Source organism: Pelophylax lessonae (assembly GCF_965119305.1).
Source record: "Pelophylax lessonae genome assembly, chromosome: 7".
Classification (NCBI taxonomy): domain Eukaryota; kingdom Metazoa; phylum Chordata; class Amphibia; order Anura; family Ranidae; genus Pelophylax; species Pelophylax lessonae.
The window spans coordinates 199,089,706-199,110,421 of record NC_138774.1 but is presented as its reverse complement, the minus strand read 5'-3'; the positions used below and the strand labels follow the sequence as shown (position 1 = coordinate 199,110,421).

At 44.1% G+C, this 20,716-nt stretch overlaps 2 protein-coding genes across 2 annotated transcripts in view; one reads left to right on the top strand and one right to left on the bottom strand.

The window, feature by feature from the left end:
- The window catches only part of LOC309560572 (uncharacterized protein), an 89,090-nt gene extending 81,966 nt beyond the window's left edge, over positions 1-7,124 (bottom strand). Inside the window, exon 1 of the mRNA XM_082264197.1 lies at positions 6,950-7,124. The gene's annotated coding sequence lies outside the window, so the exon portion shown is untranslated. The remainder of the gene's footprint in view (positions 1-6,949) is intronic.
- LOC309559643 (mitochondrial carnitine/acylcarnitine carrier protein-like) overlaps positions 1-20,716 on the top strand; it is a 41,629-nt gene that overhangs the window by 628 nt on the left and 20,285 nt on the right. Inside the window, exons 2-5 of the mRNA XM_082262987.1 lie at positions 1,659-1,751; positions 16,653-16,780; positions 16,871-16,961; positions 19,569-19,686. Coding sequence (XP_082119113.1) covers positions 1,659-1,751; positions 16,653-16,780; positions 16,871-16,961; positions 19,569-19,686 — 430 coding nt within the window. The remainder of the gene's footprint in view (positions 1-1,658; positions 1,752-16,652; positions 16,781-16,870; positions 16,962-19,568; positions 19,687-20,716) is intronic.

The window sequence follows — 20,716 nt, the reverse complement described above, 5'->3', positions numbered from 1 at the left end:
ATTTTTTAGTGTTTGGTAGCTGCTGGAGAGTTAAACCACCTGCCATTTTCTTATATCACTTGGGGGACTATTGGTGAGATTTATGCACAGAGTTTCCGGGTCTGGTGTATTGCTGTGACTATCTTGGGGAGCTGGAACATAGAAAGATGGACAAGACCAACCAAAACTTCCAGATGGACAAGCAGAGTTTGGAATGATGGAAAGATCTTATTGTTAGAGTATCCATGACAAAAATCAAGGGGCTGACCCGGCCCACCAGGTATACCTACAACTGAAATACCACTTTTGGGTCTGCTGACCCTTTAGCACATAATTTCCCCCCCAGGCATGGGAGATACATTCCCATTTTTCATACCTGTGGGTGCATCTCCTAAACAGCTAGATGGTGATTGATTACCTCACATAACTAAAATATTGACAATCCGTTACGGAGCCACCAACCATTGCCAAACTTACAAATATAGAAAATAGGAACAGGAAAATCAGCTAACAAATTGTCCTGCCGGTTCTCCTACACAGGAAATAATGGGAAATCTCTTTAATGGAAAAAAACTGACAATATCATTTTTAACATAAGTTCTGTTTCTTCCCAGCTTTACCCACTTTAAGGATGAAGGCTCTAACCATTAAAGATTTACATTAATCCACTATTGCAGAACCTTGTTCTAAATTATTCATTTTTTTCTAATATCATCTAGACACTTACCATTTTATAGCTGTTACAGAGATCCGTGGAGCTGCTCTGTAGGAAGATAAGACTCTAACAGGGTAGAGCAGATGCGCTGTGATCTCTTGCCTTCTATCTGTAGTCACAGATCTGGGTGAGGTCTTTTTCCTGCTGACTACAGACACTACTCTTTATCATTTATACCATTCTCAAAACCCCTGAAGACTCACAGTCCTGTCTGCTGCCATCTGGGCAACTACAAAATGGTAAAACCATTTAGGCTCACAGTAGACAGACAAATATCTACCAAGGAAAAACAATTGGTGAGAGATCTACCGAGAACCCCAGATATTCTGTCATCATTCATAGGTGACATGTGGCCAATGTTCATTAGCATGCGTACATAGTATAAGGCTTACGTCAGCAATTTTCCTTGTTTTGTTTTTGCATTGGAAGGGTTAAAAATTATGCCTGTGTCCCCAATAGCATGATTTCCCCTCAATTCCTGTCTCTTTGGAGAACAGAAAATAAGGAGGTCAGTCATCCCTGGGACAGCATGTGGCTGGCCTCCTGTGTTCACAAAGCAGCAAGGCAGCTGCCTGGAATGGAACCAGAAACTAGTGGAGATCACAGAACTAGCAATGTCTAAAACAGTGATTTTCAGCTTTTAGGGGGGATCCCACAAGAATGGTATATGCATAGTTACGCTGGATCAATATAACTATGTAAAAAAATCCCATTCCTGGAATTATTCTTTAAAACATATTGTCTTGAGAAAAATATATGGGCGGCCATTGCTGATCTGAATCTGAAAATGTTAGTTGCCACGTTGTCTATGGTTTTGAGTCACTTACCTAGGAAAAGCACTAAAGTCAAGAGTCATGATTTCACTTTAAATTTTCTGGCTGCATGCCCTTTGCAACTAGCATTTTCAGAAGCTGAGACCCTCTACATTTACTGAAGACTTAACCATGTAACAATGTCATTGTAGGTGAATCTACAGATTCAAGCCCGACCTGAATTAGGTGTAGCCCCTCGTTATAACAGCACTGCGGACTGTTTCCGAAAGATTGTCACCCAGCAGGTATGTACCAATCTCTAAAATTAGATTATAGCAGAATTTATTATATGAGAAATAGTCATGATTTAGTGATATATCTGTAACACAACCTCCAAATGATTGAGGAGGATAATGAAACCAATAATGATAATGACCAGAGTTCTTTCCCACTAGCGCAGGGTCTGCCAGCACACCACAGCACAAATTCCAAGCACATTGACACAAGCAGAAAGCAGTCTAGGGAAATCATTTTCATGATTTATTGCTAATAACTTGAACAGTGAGAGGGTGCAGGGTATGGGATACTCCAGGATATAAGAGTCAAAAGCAAAAGGACACTCTTATCTGAACTAAGCTTCCCTGAGACTTTTTCTCTGCTGAGCTTCAGTATACAGTTCTCCTCCTTGAGACAGCGGGAAGGCCAGAAACAAGGATCCTGTGCGAGCAGCCCCCCTAAGAGATCTACACTGGCACTGATATCCCGAAAGTACACAGCCACCAGGATCTTGTATTACAGTTAGTACACACAAGGCCATAGAGTACTCACAAGACCATAGAGCAGCTGCACACTCTTGGCCTCCTCCAGCTGCATTTAAGTGATATTGTTTGGACCAGATCCCTCACGTGAAATCTCGGGGTGTCAGAGAGGATTCAGGTGTAGGCCCACAGCTGGGACCTCGATGACTGCTAGCTTGAATCAGTAGAAATGCCTGCTGGGGAAGGCATCAACCCCCACCCAGTCTGGTGGAATCCCTGCAGCAAGAAGACCCATCTGTCCCAGAGCCCACACTATTTATTAGCTTCCCCAGCCACCTGCTGGTCATTCCTCCGATGGATTGGCTAGAGCTCAATAACTATTCAGGCTACCCATTTGTGTCTCCCTATCCTATGTTCTGAAAACATTAAGAAAGCAGGAGTGCAATCAAATCTACAGCCTGTGAATAACCCAAAGCAATTGAAGGCCAATTTACTGATTACAGTGATAACAGAAAAAAAAACTAACTTCACTTAGCAACTAGCAGCCTAGCTTGAGTGATGTCAAGAGACTGTGAACAACCCCCTGAGATCCCACCATGGTTTATGCCACAGTAATCCTGTCATGGACTATTATTTTGTAAGACAGAAAGCTAGAAAAAGATGTTTCCTTAAAGCCTTTTTGTTTTAATTGTTTTTACACACATTACAATTTTTTTTACTTAGTGTTCTGACACCGCAACACCCTAAGGCAAGCAATTTACCTAGTGGAGTAGGAAAATGTTTGCAGCAATAGCTAGAATAGTGCAGTGAAACAAGAGTCGTTTTCTTTTAAAGATCTTTATAAATAGACCCAAAACCTGACGTCCAACCAGTGACCAACAGGTTGCATGAGACAGTAACAGTCAGTAATGGAAGAATTGATTTGTAAAGGCTTGGTAATGACAGATATTTTCTAGCAGTCTGATGTAACACGATTCCAGTGGTAACGAGTTAGGGTTCAGTTTTAACCCGGAGGTTTGGCTGCTATTGCTGGGCCAAAGAGCTGCAGGTGGGAGGTACACACAATGGGGCGGGGATGCTTGTGACGTCAATGACCTAATATGGGCACATGGCCATATTAGGTCAATGATGTAATCAGCATTACCACCCCTTTATATATTCATGCAGTTAAGTGGACAAGAATCTCTCGCCTGCAGCTCATTAGCTCAGCAATGAAAGCTAATATCTGGGCTTGTGCTAAACATAAGCTCATCCCCTTTTTGGTTTAATATTTGGCTGATGCCTGCTGAAATTCATTGGCCCTACAAGCATCTCCTGGCTTAAATGTTGATTTAAAAATTGACTTAGCTGGTTGACCTGTGACTGCATCCTATCAGCTGTAATCACTGTTTGAGTATTCAGGCATCTGTGGGTGCTGCAGCTACCAGAAAACAAAAGATGGCAGTGTGGATTCCTCCATCTGCTCCGACTGAACTAGAGGAATCTAGCCATGTATGGGCCAGTGTTTGACTGTTTCCTGCAACATGCCTCTAGTAGGGTTGCCACCTCATCCCTTTAAACCCAAACACATATGAATTGCACAGGTTCTGGGGCTATGTAATTAATATGTGCTTGGGTTTAAAGTGATGAGGTGGCAACCCTAGCCTCTAGTCTCCAACCACACCTGTAGCATGTCCACAGTCCCAGAATGGTCATTCATGTCTGGAGATGCGGAATGGTCACAGTCATGTTCACAGTTGCAGAATGGTCACAGTCATGTCTGCAGTCTCGGAATGGTCACAGTCTTGTCCGCAGTTTTGGAATGGTTGCAGTCTCACAAAGGCTGCAGTCATGCCCACAGTCTCGGAACAGTCACAGTTACAGCCATAGTCTTGAAACGGTCGCAGTCATGTCGAAAGTTGAAGAATAGTCAGAGTGATGTCAGCAGTTTCTGAACGGTCACGGTCTTGCATACATTCAATGAATGCTCACAGTCTCGTATACAGTCTCTGAGCGGTCACAGTCGTGTATATAGTCTCTGAACGGTCACAGTCGTGTATACAGTCTCTGAACGGTCACAGTCGTGTATACAGTCTCTGAATGGTCACAGTCGTGTATACAGTCTCTGAGCAGTCACAGTCTCGTATACAGTCCCTAAACGTTCACAGTCTCGTATATACTCTCTGAACGCTCACAGTCTCGTATACAGTCTCTGAGCGGTCACAGTCGTGTATATAGTCTCTGAGCGGTCACAGTCGTGTATACAGTCTCTGAACGGTCACAGTCGTGTATACAGTCTCTGAACGGTCACAGTCGTGTATACAGTCTCTGAACGCTCACAGTAGTGTATACAGTCTCTGAGCAGTCACAGTCTCGTATACAGTCCCTAAACGCTCACAGTCTCGTATACACTCTCTGAACGCTCACAGTCTCGTATACAGTCTCTGAGCGGTCACAGTCGTGTATACAGTCTCTGAGCGGTCACAGTCGTGTATACAGTCCCTGAACGGTCACAGTCGTGTATACAGTCTCTGAACGCTCACAGTCTTGTATACAGTCTCTGAACGCTCACAGTCTTGTATACAGTCACTGAACGGTCACAGTCCTGTATACAGTCTCTGAACAGTCACAATCATGTATACAGTCTCTGAACGGTCACGGGCTCGTATACAGTCTCTGAACGGTCACAGTCTCGTATACAGTCTCTGAACGATCACAGTCGTGTATATAGTCTCTGAACGGTCACAGTCGTGTATACAGTCTCTGAACGGTCACAGTTGTGTATACAGTCTCTGAACGGTCACAGTCGTGTATACAGTCTCTGAATGGTCACAGTCGTGTATACAGTCTCTGAGCAGTCACAGTCTCGTATACAGTCCCTAAACGCTCACAGTCTCGTATATACTCTCTGAACGCTCACAGTCTCGTATACAGTCTCTGAGCGGTCACAGTCGTGTATATAGTCTCTGAGCGGTCACAGTCGTGTATACAGTCCCTGAACGGTCACAGTCGTGTATACAGTCTCTGAACGCTCACAGTCTTGTATACAGTCTCTGAACGCTCACAGTCTTGTATACAGTCACTGAACGGTCACAGTCCTGTATACAGTCTCTGAACAGTCACAATCATGTATACAGTCTCTGAACGGTCACAGTCGTGTATACAGTCTCTGAACGGTCACAGTCGTGTATACAGTCTCTGAATGGTCACAGTCCTGTATACAGTCTCTGAACGCTCACAGTAGTGTATACAGTCTCTGAGCAGTCACAGTCTCGTATACAGTCCCTAAACGCTCACAGTCTCGTATACAGTCTCTGAGCAGTCACAGTCTCGTATACAGTCCCTAAACGCTCACAGTCTCGTATACACTCTCTGAACGCTCACAGTCTCGTATACAGTCTCTGAGCGGTCACAGTCCTGTATACAGTCTCTGAGCGGTCACAGTCCTGTATACAGTCTCTGAGCGGTCACAGTCGTGTATACAGTCCCTGAACGGTCACAGTCGTGTATACAGTCTCTGAACGCTCACAGTCCTGTATACAGTCTCTGAGCGGTCACAGTCCTGTATACAGTCTCTGAGCGGTCACAGTCGTGTATACAGTCCCTGAACGGTCACAGTCGTGTATACAGTCTCTGAACGCTCACAGTCTTGTATACAGTCACTGAACGGTCACAGTCCTGTATACAGTCTCTGAACAGTCACAATCATGTATACAGTCTCTGAATGGTCACAGTCTCGTATACAGTCTCTGAACGGTCACAGTCTTGTATACAGTCTCTGAACGGTCACAGTCACGTATACAGTCTCTGAACGGTCACAGTCATGTATACAGTCTCTGTACGGTCACAGTCATGTATACAGTCTCTGAACGGTCACAGTCTTGTATACAGTCTCTGAACGGTCACAGTCATGTATACAGTCTCTGAACGGTCACAGTCATGTATACAGTCACTGAACGGTCACAGTCCTGTATACAGTCTCTGAACAGTCACAATCATGTATACAGTCTCTGAACGGTCACAGTCTCGTATACAGTCTCTGAACGGTCACAGTCTCGTATACAGTCTCTGAACAGTCACAGTCTTGTATACAGTCTCTGAACGGTCACAGTCATGTATACAGTCTCTGAACGGTCACAGTCATGTATACAGTCTCTGAATGGTCACAGTCATGTATACAGTCTCTGAACGGTCACAGTCTTGTATACAGTCTCTGAACGGTCACAGTCATGTATACAGTCTCTGAACGGTCACAGTCATGTATACAGTCTCTGAATGGTCACAGTCATGTATACAGTCTCTGAACGGTCACAGTCTTGTATACAGTCTCTGAACGGTCACAGTCATGTATACAGTCTCTGAACGGTCACAGTCATGTATACAGTCTCTGAACGGTCACAGTCATGTATACAGTCTCTGAACGGTCGCAGTCATGTATACAGTCTCTGAACGGTCACAGTCTTGTATACAGTCTCTGAACGGTCACAGCATTGATCAGTCTCGGACCAGTTCCTGAAGGAAGTTTGCAGTTTCTGACTTTTGTACATTCCTATTCTGTAACAGTCTTCTGTAGCATTTTTACAACGAATAATATGTACAGCACTTTGGAGCTGTCAGGGTCCCCAGTAAAGGCTCTCTATATGAAATAAGTTGATTTTAGCTGTGTAAAAAGTTCCTCCGCCAAACATTAATGAAAATCCCTGGTATTGCAGACAGTGACAAGAAGACAAATTGCAGTTACTGATTTCCTGATTGCTGTATGTTACCTGAGTGGTGCAGGGCCTCCTCGCTCTGTACTTTATCCACCGCCTGGACATGTATTGTGTATGAGTCACTAACTCAGGAGTAATGCACCCCCTTCTTCCTGAACTGGGGTGGGTGCCAGAGCCCAGCTGTCTGCCAGGGCGGGATCTGTGACCAATCAGGAAGGAGATGGGATGTCATATCTTCCTAAAACAGAACATCAGTTTGCAATAATCTGCAGAAATAAAAAACACAAACTACTTCCCAATTCACAGCCTCATCGGGGCACATTATGCTGTGCAAATCATAGCGGGTAAAATCTTGCAATCCTTTATACACTGGATGGTTATAATGTTTCTCCTACACCTGTTAACACTTTGTGATTTCTTTTTATTCGTTGACAAATCCTTGCAGCTGGTGTCTAAATTTAGGTTGTTGAGTGCAAACAAAAAGGAATCTGTTACTAAGAGTTCTTGGACATGCAGCATTTAACGAATCCAAAGAAAAAGCATGTTAATCTTATGTCAAGCCTCTCTGTGTCAAACTAAGGTTCCATTTACACCTAGGCATGTTGCTTTTCAGCATTTCTGTAGTGCTTTTTGCTGTGCTTTCCACGTTTTTTTACCGCAATTTCCCCGCAATTTGCGTATTTTATGCTTTTTTTTTGTGGAAAATTTGTTGTTGGGCAGATTTAAAATTGCAAATTGCGGCAAATTAGTGGTAAAAATTTAGTACATGCACGCTACATGCTTTTATGCAGCTTCTCCATTGAAGTCTATTGAACCAACAAAAAAGCACAGTTTTGCGGTTAAAAAAGTCCCTGACCCTTTCCAAAAATGCAGAGGTGAAAAAATACATTGATGTGAGCGTGTTTCTTAGGAACCCATGTTATAAAAATGTCCTGCATTTCTGAAAAAAGCATGAAAAAAACGCATTGGTGTGAATGGAGCCTTAAAGCGGTAGTATACTCCGCTTTTTAACTTTTAACTACAGGTAATCCTAAAATAAGGCTTACCTGTCAGAAAAAATGAATATCTCCTAAACCTGCACGGTTTAGGAGACATTTGCCCTGCATGCAGCCGCTGACACCAGCGGCGCCTGCGCTCTGAAGGTCAGGCAGACCTTCAGAGCTCCTTGCCGGAAAGTGAACTCCCGCATGCATGCGCGGGAGTGATGTCATCGCGGCTCCGGCCACTCATCCTAAAATAAGGCTTACCTGTCGGAAAAAATGAATATCTCCTAAACCTGCACGGTTTAGGAGACATTTGCCCTGCATGCAGCCGCTGACACCAGCGGCGCATGCCCTCTGAAGGTCAGGCAGACCTTCAGAGCTCCTTGCCGGAAAGTGAACTCCCGCATGCATGCGCGGGAGTGATGTCATCGCGGCTCCGGCCACTCACAGTGTCGGAGCCACCGAGCCCAAAAGAGATACCGATCGAAGATGTCGGCTGCCTCAGCGATGTATACTAGCTCAATATGTCTTTGTCCTGCAGGGGTTTTTTTTTTGAGGATACAACCGCTTTAAAGTGGTTAAAAAGGAAAGGTTTTTTTTTTACCTTAAAGTATAGCTATAGGCAATTTTATTTTCCAGTTTGGATAGAGGAAGGGAGGGTTAGAACCCCTGCTATCTCTGTCCTATTGCAGAGATTTCCTTTTACTTCCTGTCCCATAGACAAACAGGAAGGGAGAGGAATTTCCTGCAAATTAAGGTAGGGTGACCAGACGTCCCCGAACTGGGGACACTGTCCCTGGAGCCAGTCTGTCCCGGGATTTCTCTCCGGATTGCAGGGATGGCGCTAGGTGCAGGGCCGATCGTCGGTCAGTGCAGAGGGGGGTGCCGAAGCCAGTGGCATACCAACGAGGGGTGGTCAGCCCCAGATGCCACACATTGGGGGGGAGTCAGGCCAGCGTCGCCTACTGTGTCAGCTTTAATTTGAATCACTGGGCACCAGCTGTCGCCTCCTGGTTTGGCCCCTTTGATAGACAGCACACTTGTCCAATGCTGGGACGTGTGCGGTCTATCATAGGTAGGAGCCGATCCAGGAGGCGGGGCTTGTTTGATGGCAGGCGCCCGGAGATTCAAATTAAAGTTGACAAAGTGGGCGACACCAGCCTGTGTGATGATCCGGACAGCTCTCCTCTTCTCTCTGATCCCCTGCACTGGCGAGGCTGCGTCGCTAGACACTGGCGAGGCTGCATCGCTGGGCACAGCTGAGCATTGCATTATTTATGTAGCGCACTCCGGAGCCCTGCATTCTTTATGTAGCACGCTCCTGAGTGCTACTTAGCCCTGCATTCTTCCTGCATGTAACGCACTCCTGAACTCTGCACTCTGTTTTTTCTCTATTTTATCTTCATAACATTTGGTAGTCATATCTCAAAAAATTCAAAGTATATCTTTATCTCATGGACGAAAAGTGAGAAATAAGGTAATCATACATTCATTCCATAAACACATACCACATACACTGCATATATAATTTGAGAAAAATATGCTTATAAAATAGTTTACCATTTGCGAATAAAAAAAAAAAAAAAATGTCCCTGGATTTCCTTTTAAAAATCTGGTCACCTTAAATTAAGGGAATTCCTTGGGGACCCCCAGGTCACCAAAACTAGTGTCCCCTTTGGAACATTTCCCCTCTATTACTTTTCTAGAGACAACCCAAAATGTTGGCTTTTTTTTTTCAACTTTCACTTTCAATGATAATAATAAACATCAAAATTAGAGAGGTTGAATTAACTTAATGGGGGCCCAGACAGCAACAAAAACCTTATCTTACATTACCTTACCTTACATTACCTAAAATCATACCTCCCAACTTTTTGAGATGGGAATGAGGGACACCTATTAGCAAAACTATGTAGGCATAGGACACACCCCCTGCCACGGCACCCTAAAGGAGAATTTTACAAATAAATATGTAGCTCTGCCCCCTAGAGGACTGCTGGTGATTGACACTTTTGGATTCTCCTGGGACTCGGCTTCCCACCAAAGACCTCTACCTCATGTGCTCCTGGCTTTTTATACCCTGCCCCCACAACGAGAAAAAAACAGTCTGTGCAAATCCCTGGAGCTGTATCAAAAGCCTGCATGTCATTGGCCAGTTTTCCTCCACTGTCCAATGTGCCTCCCCATTTGATCAGTTGGGACACTCCCTTAGACCATACGAATCACACCCTGAGCACACTGAGCAGACCTAACTCACAGATCCTGCTCCCTTTTAAGCAGAGAGAATATAGAATTTACCTGCTGCTCCTCTGATAGGCAGACAGAGCCAAAAACTATACTCACTCACTCTCTAGCACCTACCTAGGAGGGTGCTACAGAAAAAGATTAGATAAACCCACAAGTGTTTATTTTACCACTGCTTTTACTTTATTTTGGCTTTTTGAATTTTTAAAAATGCAGCAATTTAGAAATTGGATGCAAACTTTTGAAAGCTAAAAAGTGCATTTTATATAGGACTATATAGATCAGACCAAAATGAGGGGAAAGAGGGACAGATGGATCTTGTTCCAAATTGGGGACAGTTGTGAGCTATGCTTTCATGCATTCTCTGCATTAAGGTAAAAAAACTTTCAAAAGCTGCCCCCCCCCCCCTCCATAATCTCTTGCGGACCAGCCGCCGCACTTTTACTACGGCAGGTTGGCTCTATTACGCAAAACTACGTACCTCTACGCCGTTTCGTGTAACAGGCAGTGGGGGCGCCGCGCGCACTGATTGGCCAGAGGAGCGTCCAATAACCGGTCTAGCGGACGCAATGTCCGCCAGCCACCCATAATTGCTCCCCATAAAACAGAACGGGGGTCTGCCTATGTAAACACGTCAGGCGGTGGCCTTTCTGTCGGAGATGAAAACAGTGATCTTGTGTTCCTGCTATTTAGGAACACAGATCTCTATATTAATCTAGTGAGTAAATCCCCCACATATTTATAAAGCACCCCCTAGGAACACACTTAACCCTTTGATCACCCCTGGTGTTAACCCTTTCCCTGCCAGTGTCATTAATACAGTAACAGTGCATATTTTTAGCACTGATTTCTGTAGTAATGTCACTGGTCCCCCCAAAAGTGTCAGTTAGGTGTCCAATCTGTCTGCCGCAATGTCGCAGTCCCGCTAAAAATCGCTGATCGCCGCCATTACTAGTAAAAATAAAATAAAATAGATAAAAATGAAATAAATCTTTCCCCTAGTTTGTAGACGCAATAACTTTTGCGCAAACCAATCAATATACACTTATTGGGATTTTTTCCCCAAAAAATATGTTCAGTAGCAGAAAAAAAAATTGGCCTACATTGATGAAAAAATTTGATTTTTAAATTTTTTTTCATTGACTGTATTTTATAGCAGAAAGTAAAAAATATTGTTGTTGTTTTTTTTTCAGAATTGTCTCTCTTTTTTTGTTTAAAACAGCAGAGGTGAGCAATTACCACCAAAAGAAAGCTCTATTTGTGGGGAAAAAAGGACATCAATTTTATTTGAGTACAGCTTCGCAAGACCACCGAATTGTCAGTTAAAATAACGCAGTGCAGTATCGCAAAAAATGGCCTGGTCATTAAAGTGGAGTTCCACCCTAAAATTAAACTTACCTCCATCTTCTCGCTCCGGGTCACCTGAAAAACAAATGGATAATCGCAATTTTTTTTTTTTTTTTACTTACCTCGTTTAGAAGATAATATACTCACCTTACTTCCTTCTTCCTCCCCTCGGCAGCCGCGGCGAGTCATCACTTCCTGGCATGCAATGATTCCTGGGAGCTGAACGTCATCGCTCCCAGGAATCAATGCGCCTGCACCGGCCCCGACGTCAGTTCCGGTGCAGGCGCCGTGATACCTTGCAAAGCAGCTTCTGGGCATGCCCAGAAGCTGTGCAGGGATGACGATGCGGCACCGGAAGTGACGGCGGGGCCGGTGCAGTGCATTGTGGGACCGAAGAAGATGGAAGAGGACACAGAAGGGGATCGCGCTGGCTTCAAGCTGCCCACACCTGAGATGGCAGCGCTGGAGAATACATTTTCAAGGTAAGTATTTCTTCTAAAAGGTAAGTGCGAACCGGGACAGATCAGAGGCTAGCCATTGTGGAATGCACTAGCCCTGACTGTCCCGGGGGTATTTTTTTTTAAAAAAAGGTTCACTGGGTGGAACTCCGCTTTAAGGGGGTAAAACCTTCCGGTCCTTAAATGGTTAAACACATACCTGAGCCCAATCTCAATCCAGCGTTGTGCCTATCTGCAACATCTCTTCTCCCCTCTCTCTCTTCTCCTAGGAGACTCGGCAGTAGTGGGGGAACCATTGGCTCCTGCTGCTGTCAGTCAAATCCTGTGAGCTGGGAGCAGGGGGGGTGGGGCCAGGCCACGCTGTGTGTGTCTATGGATGCACACAGCTCAGCTCAGGATCGAGCCCACATGAGTGCCCCCATAGCAAGCGAACTATCACTTTTGTTGCCAGCGGTTTAGACATTAATGGCTCTGTGTTGAGTTATTTTGAGAGGACAGCAAATGTACACTGTTATACAAGCTGTACACTCACTACTTTATATTGTAGCAAAGTGTAATTTCTTCAGTGTTGTCACATGAAAAGATATAATAAAATATTTACAAAAATGTGAGGGGTGTACTCATTTTTGTGAGTTACTGTACATATGCATATCATGTGTATATAAAGCCAAAACTTTGTTCTACTTTGCATAGAGTATGGAAGAGTTAAAGCCATCATGGTGTCTCATTAGGCAGATTTCCTTTCACTTTTTGTCCTGTAGGCTCAACAGGAAGTGAGAGGATATCTTTCCATTGTGAAGGATATCCCATCTTAGACAGCTGTCACAAGAAGAAATGTCTCCATTGAGGGGATTACCTCTCTACTGCTCTTCTGGTGGCAACTCAGGATATCAGAATTACCCTCAATTCCCTTCACAGTGACATTGGTGATAACGGCAAGTCGTGAAAGTGAATCTCCCTAGTTGGGACACAGTCAGCAAGGATAACAAAAAACCAACCCGTCACCACTCTACCCAAATCTAAAAAATTTAAAGAGTCCCTCCACATTAAACAAATGCTTCAGAGTTTGATGGATGCTGGTGAGGTAAACCATTTGAAAGTTTCTTCTATTACTTGGAACTCTCTGGGCTGAGTTGCCAGATCTGCACACCTGCTATGCACATTTGGAAGGGCTCTCACTTTTTTTTGTTGTTGCACTTTTTGTATTTATTTTAAATTCAATAAAGTAAAGCAATAAAAAAAAAAAAAAAAAAACAGCAGGTTAGTCAGCCAATCATACTTCAGCTTTACCTGAAATAATTTTTTTTTCAGTGAACTTACCCGTTAATATCAAGGTTCGATCATGTAGGCAGCCACTGGGGTTTTGGTTTTTTGTAGCCCTCCAACCACCCACCTAAACTAAAAAATGCAGTCAATTGGGGCTTGACCCCTTGCCATAGCCATGATGCTTTGTTTTGTGAATAAATTAAACGGCATGTTGCATTCAGTGAATAGGGCCATGCCGCAATTGTGCATGAAATGCACACGGTTGTGGTGCAGTGGGTCAGCATTTTTACAATCATATCATATCCTCCTGCCAAACGCCCTCATCCATCTCAGATCACATTTCAAGAGGGCTGTCAGTATAGCCCAAAGGCAAGCTTTACATAATGAGTAGCATAACATGTGTTAATGTCTGCAGAGGTGTGAGATCAGCCTCAATTTTCCAGTACTTTCTAAATCAATGAGTGCCGGTTCACACTAGGTCGCTCTGACTTAGGGGGAGACCTGTGAAGTCGCGTGCAGTGCGACTTCGGTGCGACTTGTAAGGACTTCATAAAATGAATGTCTATGCAAGTCGCTTCCAGGTCGCCCCGAAGTAGTACAGGACCCTTTTTCTAAGTCGGAGCGACTTGTGTCGCTCCTATTAGAACGGCTCCTGTACTACACAATGGGAGCGTGACAGACCGCGACTTGTCAGGCTGACAAGTCGTGGTCCAAGTCGGATCAATGGGAATGTGGTCTAAACCAGAACAACTATAGCGATAATTTTTTTTTTTTTTTTTTGGTGAATGGCTGTGATGTATAACAGTCAGATACAGTCAGGTAATTAGAATTTTCAAAATGAGGTTAGTAATGACAGCCTCTATTGTTTCTCCTGTGATTCGTGTACTTTAAACATGTGGTGCTGGACACTATTTATCACTGCACAGTGCTAAGCAATGACAGTTAGAATGAAAGAAGTTAAGTTATTTCTTCCCTGTTTTAACCACTTTAGCCCCGAAAGGTTTTACCCCCTTATTAACCAGGCTATTTTTTGCGATATGGCATTGCGTTATTTTGCCTGACAATTGCACGGCCGTGCAAAGCTGTACCCAAATAAAATTGATGTCCTTTTTCTCACACAAATAGTGCTTTTTTTTTGGAGGTATTTGATCACGTCTGCGGTTTTTATTTTTCGCGCTATAAACAAAAAAAGAGCAACAGTTTTGAAAAAAAATATATATAAATTTTTTACATTCTGCTATAAAACTTACTCAATGAAAAAATGTAAAAAATCTAATTTATAAATTAATTTAAGCCAATATGTATTCTGTTACATATTTTTGGTAAAAAAAAATTCCAATAGGTGTATATTAACCACTTTAGCCCCGGAAGATTTGGCTGCTCAAAGACCAGGCCCTATTTTGCGATTTGGCACTGCATGATTTTAACGGACAATTGCGCGGTCGTGCGACGCTGTTTCCAAACAAAATTGACGTCCTTTTTTTCCCATAAACGGAGCTTTCTTTTGGTGGTATTTGATCACCTGTGCGATTTTTATTTTTTGCGCTATAAACAAAAAAAGAGCGACAATTTAAAAAAAAAAATAATTTTTATATGAAATTCTCAAAAAAAATGTAAAAATCAAAATTTTTTAACATTTTAGGCTGATTTTTCTGCTACATTTTTTTGGGAAAAAAATTGCAATAAGCATATTTTGATTGGTTTGCCCAAAAGGTATTGCGTTTACTAACTACGGGCAAGATTTACGTCATTTTTATTGGGGGTTTTTTTAACTAGTAATGGCGGCGATCTGCGTTTCTTTTTTTTTTTTTGCGGGACTGCAACATTGCGGCGGACAGATCGGACCCCAAACTGACATTTTTGACACTTTTGGGGGTACCAGTGACATTACTATAAATATGCACTGTTACTGTCAAAATGACACTTGCAGGGAAGGGGTTAACTTTATTGGTGATCAAGGGGTTAAGGGTGACCCTAGGGGCATGATTCTAACTGTCAGGGGGCGTGGCTTGTTAGATCATCACAGAAACATACGATCCTACATAGCAGGTTCACATAGCATCTGTGATGATCTAAGGGAGAATGACAGATGGCTGTGTTTACATCAGCCGTCTGTCTTTCTCCCTCTGCTGCGGTTGATTGTGAGTGACTGGTGGCTATCGGAGCCGCCAGTCACCCGTGCTAGCTCCCCAGGGAACTAGCGGGGGCGGGAGCTATGACCTGACCAGCTCTGAGGAAGGGAGCTTGACTCCCGAAACGCGTTAGCGGTTACAATTTCCAGGACATGTTCTAACATACGTGTGACGGGAATTTGTAACACGATTTCTATTCTTCATATTTGTGAGTATGCATTCAGCATTTGATTAAATCATTTTAAACAGTACCACGGGTAATGCACTAGGTGTTTGCGCCTCCTTTTCCTTTTTCTTTCATGCACCCATTTTGGAGTTCCCTGCCTCCAGGAGAGCAGCACGCCAGTCTTCCTCTGTCGAGTGAGCGCTTGGCTGAAATTTTTGTTTGGGGGCGGAAGCACGCCTACAGGCAGCTGAGCGAGCGACTAATGGATACGTCGCTTTGCCCAGCAGCGGCGGAGTGCCGCATTATATGCACGGCGGGTGGGGGTAAAGAGGTTAATTGGTTTGCAGTTATAGCGTCTACAATCTATGGGATAAATTTATGGAGTTTTTAGTTTTTTTTTACAATTAATGGCAGCGATCAGTGATTTTTAACTGGACTCTGACATTGTGGTGGACAAATCTGACACTACATGACTTTTTGGGGACCAGTGACACCAATACAGTGATCAGTACTAAAAAAAAATGCACTGTCACTGTTCTAATGACACTGGCAGGGAAGGGGTTAACATCAGGGGCAATCAAAGGGTTAGGTGTGCGCCTAGGGAGTGCTAACTGCGTTGGTGGTGGACTAACTGGAGGAAGACAGAGATCCGTATTTTTGCTTAGAAGAAACACAAGGCCTCCATCTTCCGCTCTGACAGAACGGAGGTCTGCCTTGTTTACATAGGCAGACCGCTGTTCTGCCTCTCCTTTAAACGAGCCGGACCCTCCGATTGGCGGAAGCAGTTCACCGGCTGCACACGCGCGCCCAAGACCCAGAGCACGAGCCGACGTACAGGTAAGTTGCTTCGCACAGGAGGGCCGCCCTGCCGCAGTATATCTGCGTGGGGCGGTCCTTATGTGGTTAATATATTCTGCACTATTTGTATATTTTGTTCCATGTGACAAATTCATATCAGCTTATCCTCATCAAAACGAATGACCCTGAATGATATCAGGACCACAGTTTGAGTTCTTTCCACAGACACCATGGTGAAAGAGCCTGGGAAATAATGCATCATCTGTACAATCAAAAAATGAATATTGGAGAATGTCTTCAGTATGGTCCACCAATACCTGGTCATTGCCATAACAAAGTATCCCATGTGCTTTTCTCCCTTAGGGGTTATGGGGTCTCTACAGAGGAATGGGGGCCCCCCTGGCTGGTGTGACCCCTATAATGGCAGTCACATTTTTTGGATTTAGTTTGGGAAAGAAGCTACAGCAGAACCATCCAAGTGAGCTACTCAGGTGAGATATGGCTGCCTAACAGGTGTAGGTGACAGGTCCACTTTAAAAAAAGACCTACCTGCTTACATGTTTTTCTTCTTTTTGTTCTAGACCCCGTCAGGTTTTTGCAGCGGGAATGTTGGCAGGACTGTTCGGTGCTGTTATCGTCATTCCTGCTGAGCGGATCAAATGCTTGCTACAGGTGAGAGACAAACTTGCCAAAACTGTCTGCCTGATGTGCACAGAGCCATAAGCCACAGCAACCAATCAGATTTTAGTTTGCAGTAGTCAGATCTCTAAATATTACATTTTGATTGGATGCCTTACACATTGCATCCTGTCCAATGAATTAGCTGGTGTGAGGTTCCTTCAAAATGTAAGTTTTTTCTGTTGGTTGCCTTACTGTTTCTTTTCAAGTTAGTATTGTTTGCTCATTAAAGTGAACCTGTCACTAACATAACTATCTGACACTAGACATCACAAGGGACCTGCACCTACCTTTTTGTGACGTGAAGGATGGTACTTTTCTTCTTGGGAATCTCTGATCAGAGTCATAGTCTGTATTCACAGTATAATATGGAGAAAAGTCATATCGGTGGCATCCTTCAAAGCAATGTATGCTCCTCAATGATCTACAGAAAAGTTTGCTCTGTAAAATGCTGAAATGCAGCCCCTCCAAAAAGTGGTTCACAGTAGACAGGCAGCTAGGAATCAACACCACCTGTTTTAACCCAAAGCCCGCACCGCCTTGCCGCAACTGCACATGGCTGCAGGGTAGTTGTAATGCGACCCCATTCACTTGAATGGGTCACATTCAGCGGTGGTACTACCTGCCAAATTAGATTTTAGAGGTACAGATAAAGAGCCTGATCAACGTGCACTTTCATCCCATGATGCTTGCACTCAAGTACTTAGGTTAAGTTGCTCAGGTTAATGACAGGTTCACTTTAATCTACCCACTAAGTATGATTGCCAAAAAATTAAATTTCTATACATGGCAGTTAGGTGACAATGAAAGCCAGCTCAGGTTATGTATTTTACTTTTCTACAATGCATCATTTTATTCTGCAGAATGTTACAGAGCACATAAACCATACTCATCACTGGTGCTACCGCTGTGGAGCTTACTCTCTAATGTCCCCCACTTTATAATGTCCCTAGTCAAATCACTATACTGATTTACTGAATAAGCCTGAGTGTTAGAACAGAAATACTACCCTTGGTTATGTCATCAAATCAGCCAGTTCTCTCTCTAACTACTCCTTGTATATTCCATCTCTCCTTTATCTCTCTCACTTTAATATTTTTCTTATTCTTTTATTAAACCTGAACTCCAGAAAACCTAAAAATCCTCCCTTGCGTCTTGTATTAAATGCTTGTTTAGTCAAGGGCAGGGGTCTCCAAACTTTCTAAACAAAGGGCCACTTTACTGTCCTTCAAACTTCAGAGGGGGCTAAACCATGGCCAGTGGGAGAAGAAAGTGTCCTGGTGTCAGTGGGAGTAAACAATGCCCCATCATTGCTATTAGCTAATAGTAGGGAGTAATAGTGCCCATCATTGGTGTCAGTGGGAGAAATAGTGCCCCATTGTTGGTGCCAGTGGGAGGAAAAGTGTCCCATAGTTGGTTTCAGTGGGCAAAATTGTGCTCCATCATTGGTGTCTGTGGAGGAATAGTATTCCATCGTTGGTGTCAGTGGGAGGAAAAGTGACCCATCGTTGGTGCCAGTGGGAGGAAAAGTGTCCCATTGTTGGTTTCAGTGGGCGAAATTGTGCTCCATCATTGGTGTCTGTGGGAGGAATAGTATTCCATAGTTGGTGTCAGTGGGAGGAAAAGTGCCCCATCTATGGTATAAGTGGGAGGAATAGTGCCCGTCATTGGTATCAGAGGGAGGAATAGTGCCCCATCTTTGATATCAGTGGGAGGAATAGTGCCCCAACATTGGTTTCAGAGGGACGAATAGTGTCCCATCATTGGTGTCATTCGGAGGGATAGTGTCCCATCGTTGGTGTCAGTGGGAGTAATAGTGCTCCATCATTGGTGTCTGTGGGTGGAATAGTATTCTATCGTTGGTGTCAGTGGGAGGAATAGTGCCCCATCATTGGTATCAGTGGGAGGAATAGTGTCCCATCATTGGTATCAGTGGGAGGAATAGTACCCCATCATTGGTATCAGTGGGAGAAATAGTACCCCATCATTGGTATCAGTGGGAGGAATTGTGCCCCATCGTTGGTATCAATGGAAGGAATGGTGCCTTATCATTGGTGCGAGTGAGAGGACTAGCTCCCCATTATGGGGGTCATTGGGGGGAACTATGCCCCACTATTAAACTGATCCTTCACTCCCCAGTAAATGGCACTCCCCTACACTCAGGGAGTGGACTTTCCCTTGGCGTTCTCACATCCAGTTTAGGACTATGAACCCTGCATTAGACCCTCATGACTTCAGAGAACCTTAGACTGCTGGATTTCAGAAGAGAAGGAGGTGTCAGCAGGAATGATACTGCGAAAGTGGAGGATCGGGCAGGAAACACTGCTTTTTCCCAGTCCCCCCCAGACATAATTTATTCAGAGCGAAGCCCCACTACAAGGGAAGACTTTTACTTTTCCTGGAGCTTATCTTAATTTTACTATTTTTTTTAATCACCCCTTTCATTTTGTCTTTCTGTGAATCAGCCACTTCTTTTTTTCCTTCCCTATTTTTTACTTTTTCTATAATTTCTCCCCACAATTCTCCATTCTAACCCTCATTCCATCCAAACTAATACATTAAAATGCCTTTAGCTATAGTTATGAATTCTCTCGCTCTCAGGCTCAGGCAAACAGCTCAGTGAAAAGGTTTGCAGGACCTATAGATTGTGCCCAACAACTGTACCGGGAGCAAGGGATCCAGAGTTTGTACCGAGGCACCGTCCTCACTCTTCTAAGAGGTAAGAACTTCCTTCTTTACTTCTCTGCTTTAGAGATTTTTATCTAAAATGACCAAAAAATACTCTCAACACAAATATCAGAAAAATATATTTCCCATGCCAAATATCTTACCCATTAGGGTCCTTTTACAAGAGCGGTGCGCTCGGCGGACTACGTTTTTCTTAGCCGGGATCAATCTGCCAATCCCTGGTGTGCAGGCGGATGACAGCTCCGTCTCCGCTTTCTTTGCAGAGACGACGAAGCTGTCAGAGTCCTGCTCTCCTCTATGGGAGATCAGATAAAAATGGACCATCTGTCTGTTTTCATCCGATCCTCCAGAAGGATGGAAAATAGGGTTTCCATCCATCCGGATTTCACAGACAGGATTGGATCGGATAGCAGCAGGTGTCAGCGGACTTGTCACCGCTGACATCTGCTGGCCCATAGAGGTACATGGAGCATCCAATCAGGTCGACAGGCGGACCTGATCGGAAAGCCCATGTGAAAGGGAGGCCTTAAGGGTGTCTCTCTGGTATCATAACAATCTAAAAGAATTGTAGCCGTGTGCTTGGTTAAGAATGAGAGTGAAAGAAACCCTGGCTGCAGCTGCAGCTGCTGCCCTGTGGTGCTGAGCTATTCCAGCAAAAGGAAGGAGCTGTAGAAAGAGTTCAGTAGACTGAGTCAGTCAGCAATGCACTGTGGGAACTGTAGTCCTGGGGAGAGACGCCACTGTGTAATTTAAGAGCTTTTGAACTACATTTCCCAGAGAGGAGATTGCCGGGAGGTGGCGAAAGAACTGCATTTTCCCAGGCTGTACAGGATACAGCTTCCTTTTGGCATTGGGGAGACCAGTGAGGGCACATCGCCGTTCAGTGTGCACCACCACTGCTGCATATTGGCACCCCGAGCGGGATCCAGAGCGCTAGGTTTGGGAGTGCTGACAGCTAGAGTCACCTAGGTGCAGAACAGAGAGTGGACTGATCGCTGTGTGTGACTGGATGGTGAGCGCAGTATTATTATTATTATACAGGATTTATATAGCGCCAACAG